At 58.1% G+C, this 21,696-nt stretch overlaps 2 protein-coding genes across 2 annotated transcripts in view; both read right to left on the bottom strand.

The window, feature by feature from the left end:
* CBL (Cbl proto-oncogene) overlaps nucleotides 1-21,696 on the bottom strand; it is a 569,152-nt gene that overhangs the window by 476,548 nt on the left and 70,908 nt on the right. The gene's annotated exons all lie outside the window — the stretch shown is intronic.
* On the bottom strand, nucleotides 6,121-11,342 carry RNF26 (ring finger protein 26). Its single transcript, XM_064470745.1, has one exon. It carries the CDS (start codon nucleotides 9,875-9,877, stop codon nucleotides 8,462-8,464), a length of 1,416 nt encoding a protein of 471 aa, XP_064326815.1. The 5' UTR covers nucleotides 9,878-11,342; the 3' UTR covers nucleotides 6,121-8,461.

The raw sequence follows: 21,696 nt of genomic DNA on the forward strand, positions 1-21,696 counted from the left end.
GCCTGGGTCCTGGGGCCCGCGGGTGCAGCGAGGGGTGCCGGCGGCGGGCGGGGGGACGGGAGGGGACGGACCCGAGCCGCCACCCGCCGCAGCTTGGCCAGCGGGAGCCACTAGATGGAGGCACCGGCTACGACATTCCACCGCGCACCACCACCACCCCCAAAGCCTCGGGGGGAGCGGGGTCAGGGGAGCCCCACCAGGTGCCCTGGCTCCCTGCGGGGCGACGGCGGGGACTGACGCCTTGCTGGCCGCGAGGCTCCCGCTCCCGCGAGGGCCACCCCGACGGCAGCGGGCTCGCCCGGGGCCAGGCGGGGGCCCTGGCCCGGCGGTGGGGGCTGAGGGGTGCGGGGGGCGCTGACCCCACGCTGCCGGGACGGGGTTGGGGGGGGGCCCTTCCTTCCTGCCCCCGTGCCAGCCCCGCGCTCCAGTGTGAACGCGGTGACCCGCCTGTGAGAAAGGTCTTTATTTTTAGCAGGGGAATGATGAGCTTCCTCATTCCTGCCCAAAATAGGTCCTTGCGGGGTCCGGCCAAGTAGGGGGCTTTTGGCCAGGGGCCGAACTCCTTAATGAGCCCCGCTGCCGGAGCGCGCTGGGGACGGCTGCTCTGCCCGGCCTTGGGGTGGCAGCTGGGCTGGGCTCTGCTCCTGGCCATGCCAGCAGGACTTTGCAGGCGCCCACCAGCCGGGAACCCTCCTTACGCGGCCAGACAGCCACCTCTCCGCTGACACGGCTCCCCTGCTGCTCCCCTAAGTCGTGCTGCATGGAGCCCCCAGGACTATGGCCATGCCCATCTGGGATGAACAAACCCTGTGGGAGCTGGGGCAGGCTGGCAGCAGCCACGGGGCCAGGCTGTGTGCCCCTATGGAGAGCCAGCACCACCCCCAAAGGGGGCTGGCCACAGCTCCCCACCCTGGGACTGGGGACCATGCAGGGACCTGGGACCAAGGACACATCACTGCAACCTGCCTGGCTGTGTGGCGCTGGGGGGGGATGCACAGTCCAGCAGTGCCAAGGGCCACCCAAACCCATAGGGACCCATAGAGGTGCTGGGACCAGGGGTGAAGCCTTGTTCCTTCTTGGGGTGCAGATGGGCTCTGCTAGCCGTCTTGCAGGCTCCTCTTCCCAGCCTCACCCACCGGATTGGGTTACAGCGGAAGCATCTGTTTGGGTTGACGATGGCCTTTTCTGTAAGCAGAACCGCCCAGGGGCAAACAATGCGGCAGAGCAGATCGATGGCCAGTACTGCCTATTCTGGGAGGAGAAAAATTACTTTCCCTGACATGAGGCCAGGGGAGGTAGATGGGGGCTGGGAGCATCCTCTAGTCCCTATCACGATGTGGGGGAGCACAGCTAACAGAGGCAGCCACAGACATAGCACTTAGCAGTTTCTGGGCTCTGCTTTCTTTGAGATGCTCTTGGTCTTCTGGACACTTTGTCTGGGATCATTGGGGGACTGCTGAGGAACACGGGGTGCCTGCTTCTGCCTGGGGAGGATGAGGAAGAGGATAAGGAAAAGATAAGGATAAGGGAAGGAAAGCCACAGGAGACCTTGACTTCTGGCAAGTTTCTAGTAAGCTTCAGCTGCTTCTGACAAGCTCTACCAGCTGCCCCTAAGGAAGGAGTGCTTGAAGCCCCTGTTCCAGCTGAGCCCAGGTTAGGGAGGGGCTAACATCCCTTAGCCAGTGTAAGGGAGAAGCCTATATAAGAGCTGGGTCAGCACACAGGTCCTGTAGTGCAGTTGATAGAGACAGCAGTTTGTGCAGAAAGGTGGGGTTTTGGGGGGAGTTTTGTGGGTTTGTTTGTTTGTTTGTTGTTTTTTTTTTTAAAAAAAGTACTAGCACTTCTTTTCAGAGCAGCACACACATCCTTGGCACACTGAGGTTGCAGAACCCCGACAGCCATCGGGGCAACTCTTCCTGCAGTGCTGGAGGACACAGCCTGGCTAGCCCTGAGCTGCAGAGGGTGCTTGGGGCCTCTTGCTGCGGCTGGTGCACCTGGCTGGCAGCCTGCAAGAGGTGTGTGGTTTTGTATGTCTTGAAGCTGTATTGCCAAGTGGAGGAGCTGCTGGAGGAGGTCAGCAGGCTGCGTGGCATCAGAGAGGGCATGAGAGAGATCAGCTGGATCACCTCTGAGGCGCTACAGCTGCAAGAGCCCAAACCTTTAACTGTGGTGGCAGAGTGTGTGCCTGCCAGGATTGAAAGTGCAAATGCCCTTGATGGTGAAGGGTGTCCTGGTGACTCTTGTCAGCAGAAGGATGGCTCCTGCTCCACCCAAAAGCTTGCAGTTATGGCATAGATTCAGCGCCCTCATTGCTGTCAAGGTACACAAAATACTCTCCAATTATCTTCCGGTGACCTCTGCCAGCTGGCCTGCTGACCTGGTAAGGAGAGCTTTAAACTGGGAATGGCAGGGTGGGATCAATCCTCGCTCAGGTGGGAATGGGGTGGGCAAGCAAAGGGCTCAGGCGGTGTGAATAGCAGGGACTCTGTTATCAACAAAATGGGGTTGAAGTGGGGTCATTTCAGCATAGGGGCACAGGTAGGGCAGTGCCTGCAGGACAGCATTGTGCGCAAGCTCTCATGGCCTTGCTGGGAAGCGGGCATGTGCAGGGGATACTACTGCAGGCAGGATGGGGGGCACACAGGAGGAACTAGTGGGATGTGAGCACTTACAGGGCTGCAGCCTCTTTAGGATGATGGCTGATGTGACAGCTGAAGGCTGATGGGTCAGGATTATCAGGCAGCTGTGCGGGCATTTGCTACACGCAGCCTGATCAGGATGCAGCCTGCCTTCTTCAGGCTTCTGGAAGAAGCCCCAAGTCCCTGGTCCTTATGGGGAGCTGGAATGCCCCAATATCTGCTGGAGGAACAGCCCAGCAGGGCACAAGCAGCCCAGGAGGTTTCTGGAGCATGTTGTAACACCTTGCTGATGCAGGTGATTGAGGAGAGGTGCTCTGCTGGACCTCACAGACAAGGAAGGGCTGGCCAGGGGAAGCTCAGGATCCTGAGAGAAGAAGAAAAGACAAAAGCTGGACCACAGCCCTGGATTTCAGGAGACCAGTCACTGGACTTTTCAGGGATCTGCTTGGGAGAATCCCATGTCCTGGAGAGAAGAGGTATCCAAGAGGACCAAGGACCAGCTCCTCTAAGGTCAAGTGGTCCATCCCAATGAGCAGGAATTAGAGGTGGCAGGTTATCTGCATTGATCTAGGAGGACTAGATCATGCATCCTGAGCATGCAGGGATGGGGCTAGGGCCAGTTCAGCAAAAGGAAATGCCAAGTCCTACACTTGAGGAGGAATAACCCTACATATCAGCACACACTGGTGACTAACTGGGTGGAAAGCAACTTCCCAGAGAAGGCCTTGGGGATCCTGGTGGGCAACAAGTCTACTACAAGCCAGCAATGTTCCCTCATGGCAAGGAAGGCCACCAGCCTTCTGGGCTGCATTAGGAGGAGCATCACTAGCAGCTGGAGGGAGATGATCCTTCCTCTCTGCTCAGCACTGGTCAGGCACAGCTGCAGTGCTAGGTCCAGTGCTGGGCTCCCCAGTATAAGACATGGACTTCCTGAGAGGGTCCAGCAAAGGGCTGTCCATCTTCTACTGTGGGGGTGGTCAAACCCTGGCACAGGCTGGTCAGAGAGTCCCCATCTATGGAGACAGTCAGAATCTGACTGGCCACAGTCCTGTGCAACCTGCTGTAGCTGCCCCTGCCTGAGCAAGGGGCTGGGCTTGGATGATCTTGAGGTCCCTGCCAGCCTTAGCCACTCTGCCCCCCCAAAGCCTCAGCACTGTGGCTCTGAGGTGCTGGGATTGCCACTGTGTTCAGGGAGCCAGTGTGGCTCCCTGTGCCCAGCTGCTAATGAGGTAACAAAGCTGGTGCCCAGGAGCAACCCAAAGGCCCCCCATGGTTTAGCTGCTGATCATCACCTGCTCCCTCCCTGTTGGCCTGGTATCATTAGCTGCTCGTGCTGCTGCGCATCTGCAGCAAGTGTCTGTTGTGCCAGCTCCCTGCTGTCAGGCAGATGATGGCTGTTGTGCCTGGGCTGAGACTAGTGGTTCATTAGGGCTGGGGTGTTGCAGCTGGGCTGACAAAAGGATCCCGGGGATTTTCCCAGGGCCTGGGGGGCCCTGGTTTCAGCAAGCTGTCAGCCCTGACCACTCCTAAACTGGAGTAACCTAGCAGCATCATGCTGCTCCCTCCTTGGGGGAAGGGAGAAGGGTCTTGGCATTGTGATGGACTGAGACCAGCCCGCTTGGCTCACACATGAGGCTCCCAAGCCAAGCTCTGGAGCCAGGAGTACCCCTGGGGATTCCAGATCTTGTGCCCTGGACTGGTCTGTGAGCATTGATGGACACCCTCCCCAAGCAGTGCAGCGCTGCACCAAAAGCCACGGTACTGGAGTAAGCAGGTCTGGCATGGCTGACCATCAGTCTTGGGGGCCTTGTGTGCTGCCCATCAGCTGGGAGGTGGTTGCATTTTCCTCCTGTAATAGCTTGCTGCTTGGCCAGCAAGTAAGTATGTAGGATGGCTCCCAGGGGAAGGTTGTGTCCCTCACATCCTGTCCTTGCTTGACAGGCTTGGACACACTGGGCTGAGACAGCTGAACACCCTCTCTGTCTCCTGCTGGGGCTGGCTGATGGGGTGGCGGGCTGAGAGGACCCTGCTTGTGTAGGGGATGGCAGTTGTTCCCCTGCTGGCCCAGTCTTCCTGCCCTGGGGCAGCTCTGCCACCTCCCTTGGTGCCCAGTCTGCCTCAGCTCACACACTGCGGGAGTAAGAAAGGAAGGCTGAGCAGTGCCTCAGTTTCCCTAGTTGTCACTCATCTGCAGCCAGAACCCTACAGGGCTCAGGCAGGCTGCCAGCATGGCCCACCTTCTCTTGACTGCACTGTGCTTGGCAGAGCTACGCTCCTGCAGCAGATGTCTATCTTTTTCTGGCCTCCTAGCAGTCCCCCTCTCCCCATTGTGGTTTTCAGCCAGGGCATGAGAGGATTCTGGTTAAAATTAGCTAGTTTACTGGCATGGCCCTGCCAAGGCAGGTGAGTTCAGGGCAGGGTGAGCCAGAACTCCTGGGGTCTCTGCCTATCAGGGTCCTGAAGCATTTTTCCAAACAATTTACAAGGATGCTGGAGAAGCAGAGGGTGCTTAAAAGCACACAGCAACCTGCCAAGAGCTCAGATCATGGCCAGGGAGTAACTCATTGTGCAGTGAATGGATCTGCTCACCAGTAGCCCAGCATGGCTGAGCCTGCCACGGCCTCTCTGCAAGGCAAGGCTGAGCCCTGTGCTGCCTGCTCCTCCACAGCTCCTTGGGTCCTGCCTCCATCCCTGGGACAGTCAGGCTCACCAACACCCTCCATCACAAGCAGCAGGACAATGAGGTGCCAAGGACACACAGGAGCAGGGATTACACATCCCTGTGCATGTTCCTGCCAGTCTGGGAAATCCCAGCCCCTCTGCTTTGGGCTGCTCAGGCCCGGAGGAGCTCCAGCTCTGGAGAACCTGAGCGTGAATCCCTTTGCTCCAGTAGAGGAACTGCTCATGAAAAAGAGATGAAGCTGTGTGTACAAGTCCCTCTGCAAAGCAGACGTTGCTTCCCTCCTTGCTGAACAGTTCAATGACCTGAATTAGAAGTGAAGATGCCCACCAGTCCTGAGCCCTTACCAGCAAGAGCTACCCCAGCTGCTCCTCCTGCTTCTGGGTCCAGAAGAGGCAGCAGCACCAGGCACATCTCCAGGCAAGATGCAGGCATTAGCACTGGTGCCTTGCAAGCTGCACTCTCTGTCCCCTTGCACAGGCATAACCACAACCACCTCCTCTTGGTGTGGGTTAGCAGAGCAGGGGCTGGGGGATGCCAGCCCTGGAAAGGCCACCCACCATGTCTTCAGGTGTAGATTTATCTCCTAGGTGCCAGGCTTTTCCTGTGTAGCAGCCTGGCTCCGGGGTATCCCACAGCGATGCCTTTCTGGGTGCAAGTACCCCAAGCTTGCTGGTGGTGTTGGCTGTCCAGCTCTGACCCTTGGTGGGGAGTGATGGGCTTCTCCTGGAGCCCTGGGGTGAGCAGACTCCATCCCCCCGCCCCGAGAAAACACTTCCCAAGAATGAGGCAGCAAGCAGCTTTTGGTAAAGGAGACTTTAATCTGCTCAGTAACTAGTCCATAGTGCAAAGAGTTAAACTTAAGGCAAAGCTTTTTTTTTATAAACAGGCAGCAAACAAACAGGCCCTAAAATAAGCGTGACTGCTAAAAAGAAAAATGGGTTGAGGGGGGAAACTGCAGTCCTGGGTAGGTGTCCTTCCCCCCCCCCCATAATTCATGTAGGAAATATTGCACCCCAAGATCCATGAGCTGCTCCTGACCAAACACCACTGCCTGCAGCCAGGAGCTGGGCCACACTCCCAGGTGTCTCCAGAGGCAAGTCCAGGGAAGGGTGCCGCTCCCTTTCTCCTCTTGCAGGAGGACCTCTGCAGGTGCCTGGGATGAGCTGGACCCTGGTGAACAGAGCCTGTGAGGCTGCACTCACTGCTCTGGCAAGGCCTTGGCTACTCAACTGCAAGTGTCACTGGCTGCAGCCACAGGAGAGGTGGCTGGGGAGAGCAAATATTAACATGGGTGGTATGTGTCTGGGGAGGCACAGGGACAAGAGGCTGAGCAACAGGGCTTGGGCAGGGAGTTATGCGTATCTTCAAAGGGATGTGGAAGCAGCTGACAGCTGTGTGCCAGGCCCTTCTAACACCCATTAGTGCTCAGGAGTCCACCTTGGCCCAGGGAGTCCCTCCAGCCCCCAGCAAACATGGGGGGAAACCAGCCCCCGCAGTACCCTGCACAACCACTCTACAAGATAGTATCTTGCCACAGCTCAGGTTTACAGCAGAGAGGTGTCTCCCGGCATGGCTGGGCCTCTCTGCTGCCTCTGTTTTGGCTTAAGTCACTAATCAAGGAGAATGGAAAAGGAAGACCATGCCAGCCACCTTCAGGCTCTTGGCTTGCAGTTCAGGAGTCAAGACTCTTTCCTATCTGGCTCTAGCCAAAACTGGCCGTGGCACGCGGCTGACCCCAGGTAAGCAGCTGGAAAAGAAAAAGCTTTTTAGTGCAAGGCCGTCTTGTAGCCCAGCAATTTTTTGGAATGGTTCTGGTTGACCAAGCTGGCATGAGCCATCTCAGGCCTTCCCAGCCAGGATTGGATGCCCTTGATAGACTTCAGGGGATGCTTTTAATAAAACTAGCTACATTTCTGACAGACAGTAAGACAGAACAGCAGCATAACCCTGCCCTAATCAAAGATAGCCATGGTTCTGGTACTGCTCCACGCACAGAGCTGCAGATCCCCAGCACGGATATACAGAACTTACGCCTGGAGTTGGAATGTCTAGGTGGGCTCCCAGAAACTTTGGGGTGTCCTCTCTTCCCAAAGAGTTACTCCTTCTAGCCAGTCCAGCCTGAGAAGCAGCAAGCAAGCACTGGTATGAATCACCCAGTTCCATGGCACTCTGAGCCTGAAGAAAATGTGTATTATCTAGAAAGAACTTGACAGCATTGGCTCAGATATGCTGCTGCTGCCGCCAGGGCTGTGAGCCCTGACTGGCCAGCCGCCCCTCAGGTTTCCCAAGCAGCAGCACCACCCCTGCAGAAAGAGTAACTCCCTCCAGCCTCCTCATGTCAGTAGCCTGATGTGCACTTGCTAGTCTTGCATAGGTAATGCGTGGAAGTGGCAGCAACACTGAGCTCTGCAGGGAGCCTGCGTTCATCTCAGCTCCTCGTCCTGGTTAAGGGAACAGGAAGCTCAAAAACCAAAACCACTGTGGCTGGGATAATGAAGTACCCCAGAAACAGTGCTCTTCTCCAGCTGAGAGGCAGACTCAGCAAAGCTTAAAAAGCTCGAGTGTGCTCATTGCTCTACTAGGGCTTTGCAAAAGGGGCACACTTCTCCCTTCCCAAGGAGCTGCCCCACTTAGACGGTCAGAGGAGGAAACAGAGGCATGAATACAGTCTGCCAGGTAGTTTTCTGGGCAGGTCTAGGGAAGAACCCTCCCTTGCATTGTGCTAGCCCTTGTGATTCCCAGGAGGGCATAGCTTTTGACCTTTCCACCAGCTTTGGCTAAGAGGGACCAGAGCATCTTTCTGTGCTCTGTTTTGGATCTCAGACTGCTGCAGGCTTGAGGCTGCAGGCTTGAGGCAACAGGCTCTGAAACAGCAAAAGTTGTCAACAAAAAAAACTTTACTCTTTCAGCCTGCTGCAGAGATCAGTTATTGTGCTTGCTAGCAAGAGCTACAATCTAGTTACATAGCAAATATGGCTAGCAGACACCCCCTGCATTCTTTTGACCTTTCAGCACCATCATAATTCTTTGGAAGCTGCTCGAGGCAGCCCTGGGAAGTTCTACTTCCCAGCAAGAGACAGAGAGAGGGGTGCCCTTGATCTCCTGGGAAAATGATCCAAGCCACTTGCCCGCCTTGGGTTCACAAGTACACATTGAGCGTCTGGAGGATCATCTGGCGGCACAGTGGGCAGTTGCGCTGGTAGATGGCCTGCTGCAGGAGGACTTCTGTGCACTCCTGACACAGGCACAGGTGCCTGCAGGGCAGAAGCAGGACTGTCTTGGTTTGGTCTTGACAGATGACACATTTCTTGCGTTCCTCTTGTTCTTTCAGGAGCACCCAGGGGTCATTGTCTGGAGTGCCTTCACCATCCCCAGCTGCTGCATTCAGCTGCTGCCTCCTCAGACCTTTCCCCCAGGAGGTGCTCGGTTCCTCCCTGGGCAGCTGGAAACGCTGTCCTGCCACGGCACTTCGACTCAGAGCAGGACGTGCTTGTGGTACCTGCTCTGCCTCCAGCTGGTCCACGTGCTCGGCTGGCAGCTGGCCAACCCCTGCCAGGGTCAGCCTGCCAGGGGCCGCTGGTCTTGGCACAGACGCAGCTGCCCCACGCTGGTTGCTTTCCCGGTTCATCGTTCTGCCTCCTTGGCTCCAGTTGGTCACCTGCAGGCTCCAGTCCACCAACCTGCGCCAGGCCTGGGAGGTCATGGCCATACCCAGCGTCAGGACAGCCACCTGATAGAGCCGCCACACATCCTGCTGCAGGCGGTGGTAGGAAGGCAGCATGTTGAAGTAGCCCACCACGTAGCCTGTCAGTGTCCACAGCAGTCCGGGGTTGAAGACAAAGGCGCTGACAACAATAATGAGGAGAAGCAAGCCCAGGCCATAGATATGCAGGAAGAAGATGTTGATGAAGAGCTCGACAATGGAGGCCAGGAGCTCGAAGGCCAACCGGCAGGGTGACCACAGCAGGATGGCCACAGCGATGGCGCCGCTGGACACGTGCGCAAGGAAAGCAGCCAGCAGGTCAGTGACTCTAAGGAAGGGGCCGGCGACGGAGTCCCACAGGGCCACCACCAGGGTGAAGAGGTTCTGCGTGCCGATGAGGCAGACGTTGACCAGGCTGTTGACAAGGTAGGCCAGCAGGCTGGTGCCGATGGCCAGCACCTCGCAGACCTGCCTGGCCAGGGCCTGGCCGCCGCCCAGCAGGCCCCAGAGCCCGCGCTGTAGCAGCTCCCTGCCCCGCAGCCCCAGGTGCGAGAGGAGGTGCCCGGCCGCCTTCAGCCCCTCCAGCCCGCAGCAGCACCCCCGCAGCAGGCCGCCCAGCGCCTGCAGGCCGCCCAGCGCCAGGCAGCAGGCCGCCCGGGCCAGGGAGGCCAGCGAGAGGAGCAGCCCGTCCCAGCAGGCCAGCGCCGCGGCGGGGAGGCTGCAGGCCGCGGCCAGTAGCCAGAGCAGCGCCGACACCAGCGAAGACACCAGGAAGAAGTTGACGTCCAGCACCAGCACCAGCAGGTCCGCGGCCACCCTCAGGGCGCGGAGCAGCGCCAGCAGCAGGTCCATGGCGGCGGGCCCGGGCCGCCCTCAGCCGCCGCGCGCCCCGGGACCCCCGCCGCTGGGCGCCGCCATCTTCGCTCCGGCCGCCGCGCCCCGCCGGGCCAATCGGAGGCGAGGGCCGCCCCCCTCCCCACCGCCCATTGGGCGGTTCGGAGGACGCGGCGGGGGCGCGGCCGCTGGGGGCGCGGATTTAAAGGGCTAACGGCGCTTGTTTAACTCCGGTGGGGCGGGGGGTCCAGGACCCGGACCCGGACCCGGACCCGGGGCGGCCGGGACATAAGAGCGGCCCCCTCGCACCGCTTCCTAGCAGCGCCCTGTGAAGGGACCTACCACCCACAGGGTCCCTGGGGCCATGCATGTGATGAATTTGTGACAGCCTCAGCCCTGGCACGGGGGATGGTTTGCGTTCACTAGTGGAGTCCCTGGGGCAGGAGTGTTTGGGACAGGGTCAACCCAGGGCAGTGCTGCTCTCGCCCCACCAAGCAGTTTCCTGCAGAAGATCCTAGAATAAACCCATGGCTGTAGCCTGGCTCAAGGTTACAGGCCTAGAGCAGCTCCTGCCCTCCCTGATGCCTCCTGGGCAGGGCGTAGGGCTGCCAGAATCTCTGGCCTTTGTTCTGCCATGTCTCAGGAGATGGTCCAGCCCTGACGGTGATGACAAGCTTAGGAAAATCCAGTCCTGGAGCCCAAGGCTTTTTAAGGAAGGGGAGAGTGAGCAGAGTGGATGACCCATGGCAAAGACATCTGCAGCTATGGGAGGCACCAGCCAACGCAGGGCCAAAGAGAGAAGCACTGTACCCCCGGGCCGCAAGGGGGGAGCCCTGAGGGAACAGGATGCTGGGGTTCCCTGAGTCAGAGTGTTCAGAAACGTAGGTGTATCATGTGCTTTGTATTGTAAGATAACATAGTCCTCTAATTGTAATTTGATGTGACTTGGAAACATGACAGCAAGAGTGACTTATACAACACCTACAAATGTGCTAAGGTTAGATAGGAATCAGAAACCCAGAATGATGAAGGAATCCCCTGGTGTGCACAAGAGGTAAGAGGAAGTGAAAAGGAAAAACACATTATGAGGCCAGCTGAGAGTGCTGAAGGTCAGCTCTAAGACAAGGGTTCTGGATTTTAGAAGAGCAAACTTCAGTTCACTCAGGGCTCAACTGGGAGGGATTCCATGGGAAGCTTCCATGGAAGACAAAGGAGCTAGTGAGAGCTGGGAATTCTTCAAGAACTCTCTATTGGAAGCACAAAACCAAACTTCCCTGCAAAGGAAAGGGAAGTAAGCGGAGCAAGAGGCCCCCATGGCTCAACCATGACCTCCTGGGTCTACTCAAATCCAAAAGGGAAGCATACCAGAGATGGAGAAGTGGAGGATTATCTGTCGAGAACTACAAGGGCATTGCCAGAGTGTGCAGAGGTACAGTTAGAAAAGCTAAAGCCAAACTCAAATTGAAACTGGCTGTAGTCGTGAAAAATAACAAGAAAGGTTTCTTGAGACATGTCAGCCATAAGCAGAAAAAGAAGGAAAACATAGGCCCACTGGTAAATGGAAAAGGAGAATCAATCACCAATGATGCTGAAAAGGCAGAGGTCCTCAACACTTTCTTCACCTCTGTCTTTACCAGCACTGTCGGGTCCCAGGCTTTGGGAACAAAATTGCCGATTGAACCAAACACTGACCCACCATCAGTGAAGGAAGAGTTGGTATATGAATCACTAGAGGAGCTTGACCCCCACAAATTAATGGGCCCTGATGCCATCCACCCGAGGGTGTTGAGAGAGCTGGCTGACATTATCGCGAGGCCACTCTCCATAATCTTCGAGAAGTAATGGAGAATGGGGGATGTCCCAGAGGACTGGAGGACGGCAAATGTTACCCTTATCTACAAGAAGGGATCGAGGGAGGATCTGGGTAACTATAGGCCCGTCAGCCTTACTTCAATCCCTGGGAAAGTTATGGAATGAATCCTCCTGGGGGCCATCACAAGTCAAATGAAGCACGTGATTGGGAAAAGCCAACATGGCCTCACTAAGGGCAGATTGTGCTTGACTAACCTGGTGGCCTTCTATGACAAAGTGACTTGCCTGGTTGACATGGGGCAGGCAGTGGACATTGTCTACCTGGACTTCTCCAAGGCCTTTGATACTGCAGGCTCCTCCTGGAGAAATTGATGCGTTATGGCCTAGAGAAGTAGTCTGTGCAGTGGGTGGGGAACTGGCTGACAGGCCGCACCCAAAGGGTGGTGGTAAATAGCTCCTTTTCCAAGTGGTGACCTGTCATAAGTGGAGTCCCCCAGGGATCAATATTGGGCCCAATGTTATTCAAGATCTTTATAAGTGATCTGGGTAACGGGATCAAGTGAATCCTGATGAAGTTTGCTGATGACACCAAATTGAGTGGGGAAGTAGACACTCCAGAAGGGAGAGCTGCTCTGCAGGGAGATCTGGATAGGCTGGAAGAGTGGGCCAGCAAGAACCTTATGAAGTTCAAGGACAAGTGTAAGGTCTTGCACCTGGGAAAACATAATCCAGGAGCGCAGCACAGACTGGGATCCACCTGGCTGGAGAGCAGCTCTGTGGGAAGGGACCTGGGGGTCCTGGTGGACAGGGAGCTCAACATGAGCGAACAGTGGCTGCTGCGGCCAGGAAGGCCAACAGGATGCTGGGTTGCATCAAAAAGGGCATCGCCAGCAGAGAGAAAGAAGTCATCATCCCGCTCTACTCAGCGCTTGTCAGGCCACACCTGGAGTGCTGTGTCCAGTTCTGGTCCCCGCTATACAAAAAGGATGAGGACAGGCTGGAAGGGGTCCAGAGAAGGGCCACCAGGATGATCACAGGACTGGGAAGCTGCCATACGAGGGCAGGCTGGGAGAGCTGGGTTTGTTTGGCCTTGAGAAAAGGAGGCTCAGAGGGGATCTCATCACCATGTGCCAGTACTTAAGGGGCAGCTACAAAGAAGATGGAGACTCCCTTTTTACACGGAGTCCCATGGAGAGGACAAGGGGGGATGGACACAAGTTGCTCTTGGGGAGATTCCGACTGGACACGAGAGGGAAATTTTTCACAGTGAGGACAGTCACCATTGGAATAATCTCCCCAGGGAAGGGGTTGGCTCGGCCACGTTGGACACCTTCAGGAGTCGTCTGGACAGGGTGCTGGGCCATCTTGTCTAGGCTGGGCTCTTCCCAGAAAGGTTGGAGTAGATGATCCCTGAGGTCACTTCCAACCTGTGAGTCTGTGATTCTGTGAAACCAGACAGAACCAGCTTTGCAGGTTAAGTCTACGAAAAGTGAAAAGGGCAAGGGGAGGAAGACTCAGAGCCTTCACATCACCACGACCACCAGAGAGACCACCCAAAGATTCCACCCGTGCGCAGGCAGAAGAATTAAGAGTGGGGAGAAATGTAAATTAATTCTGGGAAACCATTACCATAATGATGTAATCAGTCGCAAAAACAGTATCAGGGGATGAATATTGAAACAAGGGGCGTGCATGCCTTTGGAAGATCGATCCCCCACGCACCCGGCGCCGAAATAAACATACCTGCTTTATAATTCTTTGAGTTGTAGAGTTTGTTCCGCAGCTCACCCTTCCTGCAGCCACCTGCCCCTTCCCTGTTCCCCCCTCCCTGTAACACCCTGATCTGGGGCAGGGGCGGCGCCAGGGGGCATGTCCTGGCACACTATGGGATGCTGCTGCTTGGTGCCATCCAGCTCTCCTCGAGCCGCAGCACTGGCTGAGCTGCCAGGATGGCAGATCTGTGTCTGTCTGTCCCTGCCTGGGCTTTGTCCTGCCAGCTGGCTCCCTGCCAGCGCCATCCCCTCCCTGACTGGCTAGTTTGGCCTGTGGGCTCCCTTGCAGCTGGTGCTTGGATTCCCCCTGCAGCATGTGTGCCTGCGCCCATGTGATGGAGCCAGGATGCTTTCAGCATTTATGGTAATGTTTGGATTTCTCATTGCTTTACCAAACAGGAGAAGGAAAGAAAGAACTGAGCCAAGGGCTGGGCATGTTCCACTTCTTCCATGTCTCCAGCCATGCACCTGCCTCTCCTTCCCTGCTCCTGGCGCCTGTCTGGGGCCCCTGCCATGCCTGGGGCACCATGTCCCGGTGGGCTCCCCACTGCAGGGCCGGAGGGGTGCAGAGACTGCAGGGTTTTAGAGGTCATGGCTCTGTGGCAGGGCTTCTTTGTCATTGCAGAGAGGGGCAGAGAGGAGCCTGTGCCTGCTCTCCACTGCTGTAGCACGTCCAGCTCTGCAGCGTCCGGACCTGGTAGAGAGAGGTGCAGGGCTCAGGCACCCCAGCACAGAGCAAGGAGGGGTGCAGGGGGCTGGGAGCACCTGGGTGATCAGCTCAGGTTGGAACACCAATTTGGCTGGAGCAGAGTAGAGCAGGTCTTCTGGCGGAGGGGCTGTGAGGCTGGGGTGTAGGGATGGAAAACACCTTCCTGGGGCCCTGGGGCACAGACACAAGTCCCTGCAAGGGTGCCTGGCAGCTGGGCCATGGCCAGGACTCCTCCTTGCAAGGAAAGTCCCCCCAGCTGTCCCTGCACTTGCTGGAGGTCTGGGCGCAATGCCAACATGCTCCCAGCTGTGCCCATGACAGCTGCCAGCAGCAGGACAGGATGGGGCCCACTTGTGAGCCCCTCCCTCATCAGCCTCTCAGTGCTCGTTTGGCACAGGGTAGACAGGGGTCTGCCATCAACCGGATTGCGCTGGTGCTAACCGGGTCACCAAAGCCCACCCTGAGGTTGCAGGAGCCCGGGATGTGTGTGCACCCCCGCCTGCCTACCTGCCTGCCCTGCATACAGCCCTGCCTGAAGATGTACTGCCAGCCAGGGGCTGTACAGCACACCGGCTGTGCTGGTACCAAGCCTGGCTGCAGGGCTGCTGCTGCATCATGCCTCTGAGCTGAATTGCCGGTGCTGAGCTCACCACAGCCGGGCAGCTGCCCTGCATTTCAGGGAAATGGAGTAGCCAGAGGAGGCCAGCTCTATAGATGCCTCAGCTCTAATAGATGCTGTGTCCTTGCAGCTTTAGCTGGAAGCAGAGGGAGTGGGGGAGCAACACCAGGGCCGGATGTCACGGTCCTTGAGGAGCTTTCTGAAGCCTAACGTGCTTAGGGGGATCAGGACCCTGTGCTCTGGGGTCCAGACTGCGGAGCCTGAGGCCAGGCTAGAAGCACTGGAGCTGCCTCGCATCACAGGTTACAGCAGACTGGCTGGGAAGAGGCTGCGGGTAGCACAAGTACAGGAAAAACGAGGCAGACAAATGGCTGGCAGCACAGTCTGCAGCCTTGGATTTGGGAGGCGGTGCTGGAGACCACCACAGCTCCCTCCACGCCTGCCTCTGCAGGGCAGCTTCCCCAGCCCTAATATCTTCCCCTGCCTCCCTAGGCCCTTGCTGCATGGGCACATCCTGCCCTGTTGCTGTCCTGAGGCAGGAAGGGTGTTTCTGGGGTGGGGGTCCTGCTAGCATCACGTCAGCACTCCCAGCACACTCATGGCTGGCCAGGCAACTAGGACCATCCCCAGGGTGCCCTTGCCTGTGGACCCCCGCACCGTGTGGCAGCCCCAGTGCCTGGGAGAATCCAGCCAGCACTGTTCTCCTGGGCACTGCCAGCAGCCTTACCTCAGGTCCTTTCACGATGCCCTTGCCAAGGGCAGGCCAGATGCCTCAGCATGGTAGCAGGCACCTCCACACCGTGCTCGTAGGCGAGGCTGGAACAATAGCTCATTCCAGTGCATCCACTCCAGGAAAGTCCCCCGTCCCCACTTGGGCTCAGCTGCAGGATGATGTGTCTCACTCTTCCTCTGGCCTTTGCCTAACCTTGGAAGCACAGGTGATGGTATCCCCCACTGCATCCATCCCAGCTGGCAGGGAATGATAGCCAGCATCCGCCCTGCATGGTGCACAGCTGCCAGGGAGAGCCGGTGGGACGGCTTGGGAGCTGGAGGGCACCCATATCCCCACCTGTCAATAGCAGGGGACACCTTCTCTGCCTTTGTTTGCCCTGCAGAGTGGTGGAAGTGTGGGAGCACGAGGGCTGCTGACTGTGTTTCTGGCGGGCCGTGTGGCTTCCCTGAAAGGATCCGGGATATCTTTATCCTCCTGGAGCCTGGCCAGACGGCCCTGGGAAAAGCAAATCCTCTTCCATGAGAAAGTCGTGTGACAAGAAATCCCTGCTCGGCCCAGCCAGCCCCACAGTTCCCCTGGGCCCCGGTGCTCCGGCATTTCCCTGATGCTGTGGGGCCGAGCAGAGTGCAAGGCCAGTGGTATGCCCTGCTTGCTGCCTTCTCCCAGGCAGCCCTTATCTACCCTCACAGCTATGCCATGTGCCCTCACAGCAGTGGGAAGCCTTCCCCAAAGCACTCCAAAGGGATCCTCCAGAGCCCATGGGTGCAAGAGGGGCTCCTTGAAAGCTGGTGTTGGCCTCGACACCTGTCTGGGGATAATCTCTTATTATGTTTTCTTGCAGTTGCTCCTAATAAGCTGTCCTGGGGAAGTCTCAAGCCCTGCATACAAATCTGGGACAAAGACTTCACTGCCTGGGGCTGCAAGCAAGCACAGGGGCTGATGCTGGGTCCCTATGCTGGCTTCTCCTTCCTTCCTTGGCAGCAGGGAGCACGCTGCTCAGCAACACTGCAGCAAGCCAGGAAAGCTGGGTGACGTGGAGCACAGGGCAGGGGTGTTCCTCCTCCTTGTTCCTCTGGGGAGCCATGGCCCAAGAGTTGTGGCATTAGCAGGGGTGACAAATGAGCACGGTCAAGACCCCCACCTGCCTCACTCTCGGCCCAGCAACCCATGCCACAGGGCTGCTGCGTGGGCGCTGGCGGCAGCTGCTCCTCCCGGGCATCCCGCTGCTGGACCCCACCAGCCAGGCGCATAATCTGCCCCATTGTGCGGGTGAGCGCCCAGCCCCAGCCCATCTGGCATTGACATAAGAGGGCCTTTTTCCGGCCGGTGCTGGCGGGAGATGAACTCGGAAGCCTTCCAAAGAAAAAGGCTGGTTTATAAATAGCCGTCCCTGGGCTCCCAGCTTCCCCCTGCTGCCCCATCAGCTCTCACCCCACCCAGCCCCAGCCCCAAAGCCTGCCCCTTGCATCCGGGCAGCAGTGCACCAGGGGTGGGAGAGGAGCCTGGGACGCATACGTGACCAGCCTGGCCCGGCTGTGCGTGTATGAGTGAGGGGGCAGTACGTGGCTATTTGCACGCCGTCCCAGGGCTGCACCTGCTCCAGGCTGTGGGGAGCCTGTACCCCTGGAAAGCCAAGTGACAGGCCAGCCCTGGGCAGAGGGCTCCTTCCCCGTGCACCTTGGCAGTGGCCCTCAGCTGGCTAAGGTTTCCCCAGGAGCGCTCACTCCCCCAGCTGTCCTTGTCCATCTGCCCCGCACAGAGCGAGCGTTGGGCCCCCAGGGTAGGGCACAAGGGGAGCGCTGCACGGCTCCACAGCCTTCCCCACCACTCCTGTGCTGCTCCCTGCAGAGGGTGGCCAAGCCCATGTTCCTTGCACACCATGAGCCAGCCCTCACAGGGAGCCAGAGCCCTGGGTCTGTCCTCTGGCAGTGGCACCATCACCAGGGCAAATGCTGGGGGCTGCACTTTGGATGGTGTGGGACTGGGTGATCCTCGCCAGCTTGGCTCCTCTTTGGGGCTTTGCAACTGCTCTGCATCTGCTGAGCCCCCGGCCGTCTCCGTGCAGCTGCCCCGGGAGATCGTGCTTCTCCGGCACTGACATCCAGATGTCACCTTCCTTCCCCCCTTCTGCTCACGTCCTTCCTTCCTCCACCCGCCCAGCCCCTCACCGAGCTCCCGCTCCCAGCTCCTCCTAAACAAAGGCGCCGTAGCCATGGTTAATAATCCCCACATAAGGGCCCCGCAGAAGAGGAGAGGAAGGAGAGAGGAGGCACAAAGAAACCACTGGGAGCCCAGCCGAGGAAGGGAGGGTGGAAGCAGGCCTTTTCCTGAACTGTAGGGCAAGGGCATCGAAAAGGACTCCCAGAGGTGGACAGAGAGGGGAGCGGAGGTACCCTGAAGCAGCTCTGCCCTCACGGCACATCTGATACCCCATCCCTCGTGGTCTTTCACCCAGGGAGCGGGGAACCAGAGGTCACACAGTTCAGGGAGGTCCCTGTACTTACCCCAGACCTCAGTGCATTGTGTGAGCCCCAAAGCACCCCAAAATGCAGCACCATGGGCTGGTGGAAAGGTGCCCTGGGGGTTTCTTCTAGGAAGTAGTAAGCCTTAGCACTGCTGTGCCCCAGTGGCAGAGAAGCAGCGGGCTGTTTTGGGGCAGTGTGGGAAAGCACGGTACTGGCCCACGTCCCGTCCCTTCCCCAGGGAGCCGGGGCCCCTCTTGGCCCTGATGATGTTGTGTAAAGAGGTGCAGGCCTGGGCAGACACAGCAGCCAGCTTCCGCCCTGCACGTCTGCCTTTCATCCACCCTGGAGCCGTGCAGGAAACCAGCGCCAGCTGACAGCTCATCGCTCACCGGCACTGGTGGGGTGCTCGAAGGGAGGCGGCTGGCACGCAGAGCACCCCCAGCAACCTGCAGACCCCTCCTGAGCCATCCAGGCTGCTCTGGGTCCCATCGGCATGGTTGGGGGCTGCAGGGGCTGGGGAAGGCCCGGGGCCCCCTGTCCCCACCTGGGGCTTGCCAAGCAACATGTCAGGGCACGCACAGCGGGAGCACAGCATGCTGCCTGCCGACATGGACCACAATAGGGCCATCTCCCTCCAGCAGCATCCGCAGGACACAGCCAAGCCCCAGGGGTCTCGCTGGGAGGGCAGGGAAAGGTGCGAGGGGCTGAGGTGTGTGCTGTGATACGGACTGTTCTCAGCCCCAGGCCCCATGCCTGGCTCTGCACACTGGCCATCGCTTCCCTCTGGCTGCGGAGAGCCAGGCTCAGTGGGAGCAGAGGAGAAAGGCAAATGTGATTACACGCTTCCAGATCATGCCTGCAACATGTGATGCTCAGATAATGCATGGGTAATCAGCCATGCTCTGGGCAGGCTACGCCTACGAGCTGCCCGCTGTCCCCTCATTTCCAGCAGAGAGAAGCGGCTGTCCAGTGCCTCTGCCAGGGTCCAGCAAGCCCCACTGCTCCAGGGGCAGAGATGCCTTTCATGGAAGGGGCGGGAGAGACGCCAGGAGCAGCTTCTCACGTGAGAGATGGCAGGAGGGTTGGAGGAGGAGAGTGCTGGGAGCTGTGGTGGCCCGGACACCTGGGGTTCTCTCAGCTGCCAGAGAGAAAGAGCTGCCTTGGCTGGGGCCGGACCCATGTGCCCTGACCTTCCCACCCTGGCTGTGTGCGTGGGACCACAGCACGGGAGCCTAATCCACATTGTTTGTTTGCATAGCAGTGAATGGGGGCCGAAGCCAAATCCATTAAGCAAGCAAATAAATAAGAAGCCATAAGATAAGGCAGCAGAGAGGGAAGATGAAGGTGGCCAGCCTGCTGCACTCCCCACGCAGAGCCCCCAAGCCCACCAGCTGCCGCACACAGTGTGGCAGGGCAATTTCATGCCAGCAGTGAGGGCAGCGGGCCCTTGCTTTCAAATACTGCCCATCTTCCCCAGAACAGTTTGGGAGGAAAAAAAGTTTCCTTCAAAGTTAAACAGTCTGAAAAGCAGAAGCCTGACTGATCGGCGGCACGGCTGTTGCAGTAACAGTGGAAGGCTCTTTCAGGGTTGTATGCTCCCTGCTGCACCGGTTGGCCAGCCTCTTTTCTCCAGGGAGTGGCATTGCCCTTTCCAACTGCTGGGAATTTTCTGCAGAGGTTTTATTAGCAACATTTTGCTTTATTTTTAACCCAGAATAAAAATTAGCACTAGAACAAAATGCACCAGCAGAGTGTCATCTGGGTTCTCCCACTTGTTTGTTTGACTTGTTTTCCTGCGGGAAAGTGGGACTCCTTGAACCCTCTTCTCTCACAGGGTGGCATTTGTGGGGCTTAAATCACGGTATTTTGTACAAAATTCAACATAATTATCTGTCCTTCAAGGGGAGCAGAGCTGGAGGCTCCTCTGGTGCTGCGTCTTGCCCTTTGAAGGGAGAGGAAAGTGTGAGCATGTTGTCAGGGGGTCCCCAAGCCTGGGCATCTTCTCAGGGGGTAGCTGTTCCCACGACAGAGAGGGAGCTCCTGTCACCGTCAGCTGCAAGAGCATCCCTGCACTGCAGCCATGGGGCCAGAGAGCAGCTCACAAGCAGCCTGCTCATGATGGCACAGCTCCCTTGCACTTGTTCCTCCCAGAGAACACACCGCCTGGGAGGATTCCTCCCCTCTGCACCAGCAACGCAAGGGCTATGAGCCTTATCACTGCCTAGCATTGCCATTTTAAGCAACTAATCTAATGGAGAGAAAATTTAGTCATTTCCGATGAATCATCAAGTCTATTTGGCTGGGAAAGTGTTGGGGGGGTATCTGGCCAGGCATGCAAAGCAGGAGGAGGGCATGGGAAGGGCCGCTGCATGGCACCAGCGGGGGAGCGGTGCTGGCACTGGCGGCCAGCACAGGGTTGTTGGGGCTGGAGGGTCTGGCAGTATGAGAGGTGGTTGGGGATGCCCAGAAGGAATGCTGTGGCCCAGGAGAACCTGCAGCCCAGCCCCAGAGTGGCTCAGGGTGGTCGGAGAGATGAGGCCATGCTGCCCAGGGCCCAGAGTACAGCTCACGCTGCAGGAAAAGCAAGCTGAGGAGGGAAGAGGATATGCAAAGGTTCAGAGCCCCTGGGCTCTGAGAGCGGGAGGAGAGTGCTCTCGCTGCTCCCAGGAGATGCTGGGGCAGCTCTGGGCCTGTCCTCACGTGAAGTGAGTGCAAGTCAGTGAGCTTCAGGAGTCCTGTGTGAATGGGGAGCAAGACTATGGGAGGCAGAAGGGCTTTGAAGGAGAAGAAAACCTCCAGCACAGCCCCTCTGGCTGATTGACCCAGGGGGAAGCTGAGGCGCAGAGCCAGGCTGCAAAGGGGCAGGGGCTCTGGGCCTGGGTCCTGCATGTTGGCTGTGGGCAACTTGCAGCACCTGGGGAGGTTTGTTGTGCTTCCCCAGGCCTGTGCCCCTCCCTGGTGGCCTATCTCGGGGCTGCAGGCGGGACCGGCCTGTTTTTGGGCTGGAATATTACCTCGGGATAATACCAGCTTTGTGCAGCCCTGAGAGCCCCTCTGCCCCCCCACCAGATTCTGGCCAGGCATGCAGCCTTGGCCACTGCAGCTAACAGCTTTTCCACAGCCGTGCTATTCAACAGCTGTGCGAGGGCTTGGGCCACAGCTCGCTGTGCGCTACAGAGTGGTGCTCTGCCCTACAGAGCACAAACCCCACAGGCCTCATTGACCTGCCTGGGACAGGACCTCCCTCATGTCACCTCCCTCATGTCCCTGCTGATCCCCAAGGACCCCACTGTCCCCAGGTGTCTCAGAACCCAGGCAATGATGAAGAGTGGCTTGGTCCCCCTGCTTTTGTGTCCACCTGCGTGGGTTCAAAGGCAACCCAGGAGCTGTGGATGGGCTTTGGGGCTGGTGCTGAGCTAGGGAGCAGGTCAGTTCTGCCCCAAAGCACTGCCAGACAGATGCACTGATGCCTGGAAGTGAGACTCTCAGGGGCTGTCCCCCTTTCCAGCATTCCTTAAGTGCCTGTGGAAACCAGCCCCACCCCACACCTCTACCCCCTCAGCTGGGTCTGCTAATGATTTCCACCTCCAGCGCCCGGCAGTCTGCTCCAATCAGCCTGAGCAAGTCTGGACAGGCAGGACCTGGCAGGCTGCAGGTCTGCAAGCAAAGCTGGAGCAAGCCCCTCCAGCAGAGCTAGAAATGCCTGACAACGGCTCGTTCCGAGGCG

This window comes from Phalacrocorax carbo, chromosome 21 (assembly GCF_963921805.1).
Source record: "Phalacrocorax carbo chromosome 21, bPhaCar2.1, whole genome shotgun sequence".
NCBI lineage: Eukaryota > Metazoa > Chordata > Aves > Suliformes > Phalacrocoracidae > Phalacrocorax > Phalacrocorax carbo.